The 8733-nt window shown below is 51.8% G+C and overlaps 1 protein-coding gene across 2 annotated transcripts; it reads left to right on the top strand.

Annotated features, from left to right (window-relative positions):
* The first annotated feature begins 1633 nt into the window (after positions 1-1633).
* Dlx1 (distal-less homeobox 1) lies at positions 1634-5764 on the top strand. 2 transcript variants are annotated; one of them, XM_075984907.1, is made up of 3 exons: positions 1634-1946; positions 2597-2796; positions 4071-5764. In XM_075984907.1, exons 1-3 carry the CDS (start codon positions 1634-1636, stop codon positions 4323-4325), a joined length of 768 nt encoding a protein of 255 aa, XP_075841022.1. In that variant the 3' UTR covers positions 4326-5764. The 2 variants fall into 2 exon arrangements, with proteins under 2 accessions (XP_075841022.1, XP_075841023.1); XM_075984908.1 differs by lacking the exon at positions 2597-2796.
* The last annotated feature ends 2969 nt before the right edge of the window (positions 5765-8733 follow it).

Genomic DNA, 8733 nt, shown 5'->3' with positions numbered 1-8733 from the left:
AATACGTGTGCACGTGTGAACTTTCACAAGATCGTTTCCCCGTCCCCCGTCACACCGCTAAATTATGAAAGAAATAATTATCAACACTTTCTAATTACCTAACAAAGTAATTTGGGATTCATCGTGGGGCTGGCGGGATTGGGAACCAACAGTCCCTAGCAACCAGCGTAGTTTGCGCCACGCCGCGCCACGCGGGGTGGCTGTGTGGTAGTAGTGGTGGGTGGGGGCGAGAGGGTCTTTTGTGCACTTTTCAATACGGAGGTAGACAGCGCCTTGGCACCTTTTGCCTGCACCAGCGCCCCTCGACGCACCCCCGGCCTGGAGGCGCCAGCTTTGGCCACTGGAGGTGAGAGAGAGAGAGACTGGGCGACAAAGAGGGGTATGTCTATACATAAATATTCGAGCCTACCACAGATCTGGATTTGCTGAGGGTTTCGGTGTCCCCCCCCCCCCCAGGACTCCCAAACCCCAAGTAGTCTGGCCAGACCCCAGGAGGTTGGAAAATGACCACCTGGCGGACATTCGACGCTCCAGCCGCCAGGCGCCCTCAGGTCCCCGGACTTCACGCTGCGCCGCGCCCTCTGGGCGAGTGAGCCCGGGGCGCACTGCTCAGGGGGAGTGGAGAGGGGAGGGGGAGGCAGGAAGGTTGGGAGGAAAAAGGGGGGGGGGGAGGCGGTGCGGCTGCCTTTGCTGGGAGGAGAAGCGCGGGTTCCTGGCTCTCCACGCGCACTGCTTTCTTTGATCAGACTCGTGCAGCCTGGAACTGGAGTGGCCAGCCGGGCCTGGAGAGATGCGAGCAAGCCCCTGGGAGCGGTGGCAGCGGCGGGGCGGCGGCCGAGTGAGTGAGTTGGGCCGGAGGGCCCCCAAACCCCGATCCCCGGGATGTGGCCGAGAGGGCCCCGGCCTAGGAGGCGCGGCCTGGAGCGCGCTGAGCTAGGCACAGGACGCTCCGGAGAACCGCTGGCTGCTGGCTGCCTGGGTTGTCTCCCAGTGCGCAACCCCGCGATCCAGAGAGACCGCGGCCAGACTGGAGCAGCGCTCCGCACCGGACTGGGTGACCGCGAGAAGAAGCGGTCCGGGGTCCCAGGAGTTGGGGGCGGGAGAAGGGTGGGGACAGCAAGGGGGAGGGCGACGGCAGGGAGCCGCTGGTTGGTTTCTGGGGCGGGAAGCGCGCGAGGGAGGCGGGAGGCTGGAGTCGCGGGCCTCCAAGGTCCCAGCGCGGACGCCGCAGCCCATTGTGCTTCACGCTCCGCGCGCTCTGTTGCAGAGGAGCCCCGGTCGGGACGTGTGGACCCGACTCTCCCCAGGCCCGGCCGCGTCGCCCGCTCTAGTCCAGCCGAGCCCGAGCTTCTCGGACCAATCCCCGGTGATTATGCAAGAGAGCCGACCAATCAGCTCCACCAGCTCATGAATATTTATGACCTTGGTTGAGTCAAAGCTTTGAACCGAGTTTGGGGAGCTCGGCAGCATCATGCTTAGACTTTTCAAAGAGACAAACTCCATTTTCTTATGAATGGAAAGTGAAAACCCCTGTTCCGCTTAAATTGGGTTCCTTCCTGTCCTGAGAAACATAGAGACCCCCAAAAGGGAAGCAGAGGAGAGAAAGACCCACACCCAGACCCCGCGAGAAGAGATGACCATGACCACCATGCCAGAAAGTCTCAACAGCCCCGTGTCGGGCAAGGCGGTGTTTATGGAGTTTGGGCCGCCCAACCAGCAAATGTCTCCTTCTCCCATGTCCCACGGGCACTACTCCATGCACTGTTTACACTCGGCGGGCCATTCGCAGCCCGACAGTGCCTACAGTTCGGCCTCGTCCTTCTCCCGACCGCTGGGCTACCCCTACGTCAACTCGGTCAGCAGCCACGCGTCCAGCCCCTACATCAGTTCCGTGCAGTCCTACCCCGGCAGCGCCAGCCTCGCCCAGAGCCGCCTGGAGGACCCAGGTACGTGCGCTTGCCAGGGACAAGAAGAAGAGAGAAGGGAAGGAGAATAGGAGAGAGGGGGAGAAGGGGAGGGGAAAGAGAAAAGATAAGAGAGGAGAGTGGGGTAGAGAGAGGTGGGTGGGGGTGGGGAAGGCGCGGAAGTAGTAGAGGTTTCGGATATCAATCTATGGATCCTTGTCACTGAAAAGAAAAAAAAATTATAAGTCAATTCAGTTTACAACTGTCCAGCAAAGGATAAATCCGAGCGTGTCTCCTGGCACTGGCTGGGCCTCTGGGCCGTTCGGCGCTCCGAGCACACAATGCCCTGCTGGAAAACAGAAACCCACATGTGCACGTATTAGTCTCGGTAATTATTTATTGCGTAGCGCTATAAACAATGTATGCAATTAAGGGTAATTAAACCTCAACTACCGCCTGCAAAAATAGCAAACTTTCCCTGCAAAGGCAATCGCTGCGCTCTTGGGAACGGCCCAATTCTGTCTGCAGCAGCCAGGAACCTGCGCTCGGACCTTGAGGAACCCTTTTCAGGGTTTCTGTTCTTTTCCGGACCCTGCCTCTCTACCAACCCGTCCATAGACACTCACTTTCGCCCCTCCAAATTAAAGGCAGTTCAGAATTAACAAGGCTATCTGCTTCTGTTGTCCCTCCAGGGGCGGACTCCGAGAAGAGCACCGTGGTGGAAGGCGGTGAAGTGCGCTTTAATGGCAAAGGGAAAAAGATCCGTAAACCCAGGACAATTTATTCCAGTTTGCAGTTGCAGGCTTTGAACCGGAGGTTCCAACAAACTCAGTACCTAGCTCTCCCTGAGAGGGCGGAGCTCGCGGCCTCCTTGGGACTCACACAGACTCAGGTACCTGGCCGCTGCTTCTCCGCCAAACAGGCTTCCCGCGCTGGCTTGAGCGGCAGGCTTCGAATTTCTTGTTCCCTGGGCCTCTGGTTCGAGGTGTCACTGTGTGTGTGTGTGTGTGTGTGTGTGTGTGTGTGTGTGTGTGTGTGTGTGCTTGTGCGTTTGTGTGTCCACCTCTGACTTTCAGCAGCTCCCCTTCCTCCCACATGCTGTCTGCCTAGCTCGGACCCTACTCTGACCTGCAGGCCGCCTGCTCTTGCGTCCCTGGACTTCTGATCAGGGAGTAGAAAGGATTTCTCCACTCGTTTTGTTTGGAGATTCTGAGGTCACACGTGCCGGAACAACTGGAACAATAGGAGGGGGATTTAATCCTCCTTTGCCTTTAAAGTGTGTGGCTAATCACTTGGATCCTGGTCCTAAGCCTAAATCTGCCTGCACCTCCTCCTTCTCAGGAGGCGGCAGAGGAGGATCCTTTCCCCTGCCCTTTCTCAAGTCCCAGATCCTGGAGAGAGAGAGAGAGAGAGAGAGAGAGAGAGAGAGAGAGAGAGAGAGAGAGAGAGAGAGAGAGAGAGAGAGAGAGAGAGAAGGAGAGAGAGATAGATATGTATTTGAGATTCTTTTTTTTCCTTTCTGCTTTACTCTAAGACTGTGGGTAGTAGTTCCTAAGCATTCAAACCGGAGTTGACTCGGTTTCCAAAGTCTCTCTCTAGATTTGGATTGGAGCTGGGGAAAGCATATACACTTAAAAGGGAAAAAAAAAGTTGGACCAAGTCTAATGAAAAGTTGAACCAACTGGCTGTGGCATCCTCCACCAGTTCTTAAACTTGTCCAAAGGCAGGAAGTTCTGTGCAAAAGGAAGGTGGTCTAATTGTACATAGATGTCCTCCATTCCTATCTAGGCTTTAATTTTTCTTTATTGATATTGCATTGTTTTCATGCAAGGGGTCTTCCATAAACAGCAGCCCCGTTGTCACTGACTTGCAAGCTAAGACCTGGGTCTCCCCTGCTCTCTTAGGCCATCCCCACCCCGGTATTTGAGAGCTGCTCTAAAGGCTCTCAGCTGCGGCGGGGCTAACAGCAACGGCGGCGGCACGATTGAGACTGGGATTTCGGGGGGGTTGGGGGGGCTGGCGGTGGTCTCTGCCTCTCTAGCCTGGAGCTGCCAGCCTCGGCAGAGAAAGGAGGGCGGCTATTCTCTTAACCAGTCCCTTCCCTCGTCCCCAGGCCTGGGTAGGCTCAGTGGTCACAGTCCAGTCACGTTGTTGCCCAATTTGCAGGTCAAGATATGGTTCCAGAACAAACGCTCCAAGTTCAAGAAGCTGATGAAGCAAGGCGGGGCAGCTCTGGAGGGCAGCGCGCTGGCGAATGGCAGGGCCTTGTCTGCCGGCTCCCCACCGGTGCCACCCGGTTGGAATCCGAACTCCTCCTCTGGGAAGGGCTCCGGCAGCAGCGCCGGCTCCTACGTCCCCAGCTACACGTCTTGGTATCCTTCAGCGCACCAAGAAGCTATGCAGCAGCCTCAACTCATGTGAGATTATCAGTTCGCACTCACCCGCCTCCTTCCCATCTCCCTTGGCCAGGCCCCTCCCGCCTCCAGGTCCATCCACCCTTTCGCGTGCCCTGGGCCAGGAGGAGAAGGACCCCGAGGTGAGGAAGGGAACAAAGGAAAGAAAAAGGAACTGTAAAGGCAGAGGGTTTGCCGCCTTCTCGGAGCCCCTAAAGGTCTGGCCCAGCGAGTTTCCAACTCTTGGCCCGAACCTAGTTTGGGCCACACGGTGACAGCGGAGTGGCCTCAAAGCAGGCATGGCCATTGGAGAAGGAGCAACAAGACAACACGCTGGACCCGACCAGACTCTCAGCTTTGTGAGACTATCAGGAAAAAAAAATATGTAGGAGGGTGGAAATGCTCTTTTTTCGGTTCTGTCTGTCTTTGTCTCCTTTTTGCACTGTCTGTGCGCTGAGTCAAGGTCCTCGTGTGTCTGCTGTCCTCATTCTGCGGCCTCTCCAAAAAGTCACCTGGTCTGAGCCACACCGGTCTGCCGGCAGCCCATCATCGAATCCTGGAACGCTTTTTCCTTTAAGGTCTTCTTCCGGGCCCTGCTTGAACACCTGTGTAGCTTGTTTGGGAAATGGGGAAAATCAGAGGGAGGGGGGTTAATTTATTGAAAAACAGACTTTATCTGACACTGAGTGTTGGCCAATTCCAGGTTCTCTGGGGCATGGAGTGGGCACTGTCCAAACACTATTTACCTTACACACACCGGAAAGGAGGGCGAGGAGGGGATAGTGGTTTCTAGGGTATGCAGTAACGTTTGTACTTTGCTGGAATGGAGTGGTGGAAGCAGAATGATTTAAATTTTACATGCCCCAAATTATTAAAATCAACAACAAGAGGACGAAGCAACAACAACAAAAAGATAAGTGAAGCCATCAGGATTTTGTCAGGATCGCTCGGACCAGAACACCCGGCCAAGAAGAAAACCATACTCTGGGCAGCAAAAGAGAGAACCAATGGTCCTTGGAGAGAAACCAGTCCTGCGAAAGCACCCCCAATTCCTGGTCTCTTTGAAGTAAGACAGGAGCAGCTTTAACCAACCCCCAGTGGCTAGACCACAGAACCCAAGTCATCACCCTGAATGCAGTCTCTGGTGCAGGAGCTAATTGCTGTACATATTATTATTGTTATTATTATTAATTATTATTATTGTTCTGTAAACATGTTGCACAAGCTTAGCCTCTTTCCGTTCTGTTGTGTGTGGCTGTAAACCCGATGCTTTGTGAAATGAGAATCTTGACATTTTACTTGTGAAATTTGGAAAATGTGACCAATTGAACCCAACCGTGTTTTGTGTTCTCTATGTCAAAGTTTAGTTTTATATTGAGAATGTTAACTTATTGCTTTGTATCTTGGGGGAGGGAAACTTTGTAAATAAGTTATAAAGTTTCTTTGAGACAGTAAAATTATGATTTCATGAAAGAGCCATTGTGTCCTGTGCTGTGTGGAGGGAAAGAAGGTGCCCCCCACCTTCTTGCCTTTAGTACATTGCCATAGGCGTATCTACTAACTAGGGACAAATTGGGGACCCTTACTATGTCATCAAGATATCATCCTAAGGTCTGGGAGAGGGGCTCAAAAGCCTAGTCCCCTTTTCTTCTCCCCTCTCAGTCTTCCTGGGATCCTTGCCTAGGCAGAAGAAATGACAAGAAACGCCTAGAGAGGGTTGGTGAATTCGGCTCAGGAGCAGGTGTTTTAGGACAGAGCCCCAGAGGTGGGCTCAGGAACGAAAAGACTGCCAAGAGAGAAAAAACAGAACCCAAATGCAGCGGACTTAGGAGACAGGAGTCCTCTCCTGGTGCCCTGTCACTTCTCAAGAACCCTGGAAACGGAGGCGCCCTGCTTTTCCCGAGCCCCCGCCCGGATCTGACCTGCCAGATTTCGCTTGACCGCAGGCACAGGATAGCGTCTTGGCAGGGGCAGGAAGCACACGTCTTCCAAGCCACCGCCCCAATCAATCACTGAGGTCCTTGGGGACAGGACATAGTCTCAGGGAGTCACCCAAAACCTTCCAGGGCATAAAAAGACCCATTCTTGTTTAATGCCTGGGGACTTCTCTCTACATACTCAGGAACTGGAAATGCCAGAGCACAGTGGGTTTAGGTGATTTTTGAGACCAAGAGCTGATCATAGTCGCTCACATCCTTCCCACCTCAGCCCCGGTCCGTTCTGAGCCCGGTGGAGCGCTGGAGTTAAGTTCGCTTCAAAAGAGCAGTGACTCCAAGAGGATAGAATCCCTTGCTTGTCTGAAGGCCTGAGCCCCAGCCCAGCCCCAGCCCCAGTAGGCCCCGACGGCTGGTTCTGCGTGATTCCTGCTTCCCTAGCACCCGCCTGCTACCCGAGGGGGCTGGCCCTCCGCCTTTGGGGGGCCCTTTCCGGCGCGCGGTGGGGAGCAGAGCCTGGAAGGCAATGATCTGTGTTGTGACAAGCACCCATTTTTCAATTGGTGCTGGTGAAAGATCAGATGCGCAGAGCTCTTCCGACGCCCTTTGGGAAGGGGAGGAGGAAGTGGTGGGGCTGGAGGGGGGGGGGGGCGTCTAATGGGAGAGGACCAGGAGGTTGGGCTGGGTGAAGCTGGGGACTTCGACGCCCACTCTGAAACTGAAATTAGGATTTTTCCACCGCCTGCGGCGTCGAACCAAGTGGCGCTCAGGAATGGGATCAGATCAAGATGGTACTGGATAGAACCGGATTGAAACTAAGGGAAACTACTTCTTCCAGGCTAGGCTAGGAGTGCGTGCTGATGCTTGAGCCAGCTAGGCCTGGATTCAGTTTCCCTGGGAAAGGTGACTTCTCTAGGTGTGAGATTCTTCCCAGTCCTCAGTCCACCTGAGGACAGCTAGTCCCCAAACGCTCAAGCCACAAACAAAATCTGTTTGGTCAAGCCGATTTTAATACTTTGAGATATTAGCTTATACTAATTTAATAATCTCTTGCTAACAGTTCAAATAGAGAAATTATTAGTTTTAGCTCAAGGAAGGCGGTGTTTAGTTAGGGCTCTATTATAATTATAAGCGGTTGTACTTTTTAAAAATGTTAATCTCAATATAGGCCTAATTAATGCTGCCTTGTTACTGACAAGTAGTTCATCAAATATCTGATTCAAAGATTTTCATAATGAGTATATTAATTAAACTATGAATAATCTAAAGGTGGTTATATTTAAACAATACCTCATTATAATGATTAAATACTGATTTCGAATATTATGTCTTAACAATTGTCACATAGAAAACACAACCTTTCCTTATGCATGAGTCTGTAATGGCAAAATGCAATTTTGGGATTTTTTTTCCCTTGTTCAAAAAATGTGAACCTCATTTTAAAACACTTCTGAAATAGGTTACACACAGCTTAATGATTATCAAAATGACTCTTTTCTGCAAAAAAAGACCCCAAAGTGCGCGTACAGCTGCAAACCCAAGAGGGTCAGCATCATTTCACTGTATTCTCTTCTTGATTACAAGCCGGGCCCATCAAACACAACATAATTACAGTAATTTCAGGTTTATTTATTCTAATGCAGTTTCCCCATCTCTCTGGTAATTATGAGCAATTTTTTCGCCCAGGGAATCTTTTTGCATTAACAAAAGAGATAACGCACTGAAAGCCAAATTTGCTGTGCATTGAGAAAAGGGAAAAAAAAATCAAATAGGTGCGAGCTGCCATCTCTGCAATTCTCCGGTACCGGAGCCGGCAAATTGCTTGCAGGTGTATGGAGCAAGCTTGTCAATGGCCGGGCCTCCAAATTAGCAAATGCACAGCGGCGAAGTAATGAAGACAGACTTAGCAAAATTGCTAAACAACAGATACCTCTTTAATATCGTCTCTCACACACACTAGCTCTAAAAAGGGGTAGGAGTGGGGGTGGGGCAGAAGCACAGTCCCAACCCTCTCACTGGCCTCGGTTCAATAGTTTGGAGGGGTCTGAGCGGCCCAGTGAGTGGTGAGTCTATTGGTGGCAGAACCCAGAGCCTCCATTTCGGCAATAATTTTTAAAAAGCCCAAACTGGAAGCATTTATAGTCCATAGCTTGCTCTCACTGATCACTAGGCTGTGTTTCTATTTCTTTTTTTCCCCAGGGATCTGCACCTGGTGCAGGGTAGATGGTTCTGATTCTATACTACATATAAGCACCAGAAAAAGAAAAAAAAAGTGCTTAGAATCCCTTCCACTTCTATGCCCCAAAGTGTGAATTTGTTTGTAGAGAGTCATTTGATGAAGAAATTAACTGAATCTCTCCCCTTGAAGGAACTGTCATCTCCTTTCTCCAAGAAAGGAGAAAGGTCTGAGTACTGGATATTATTAGATCAAGAAAAATTGGTCAGAAAGTAGCACTCAGTGACCCCACCCCCATAAATCTGCAACCTAGTATTCACTTCTTT

This window comes from Microtus pennsylvanicus, chromosome 9 (assembly GCF_037038515.1).
Source record: "Microtus pennsylvanicus isolate mMicPen1 chromosome 9, mMicPen1.hap1, whole genome shotgun sequence".
Taxonomy (NCBI): Eukaryota; Metazoa; Chordata; class Mammalia; order Rodentia; family Cricetidae; genus Microtus; species Microtus pennsylvanicus.
Note: the sequence above shows the minus strand (reverse complement) of the source record. Positions and strands in the feature narration are given on the sequence as shown.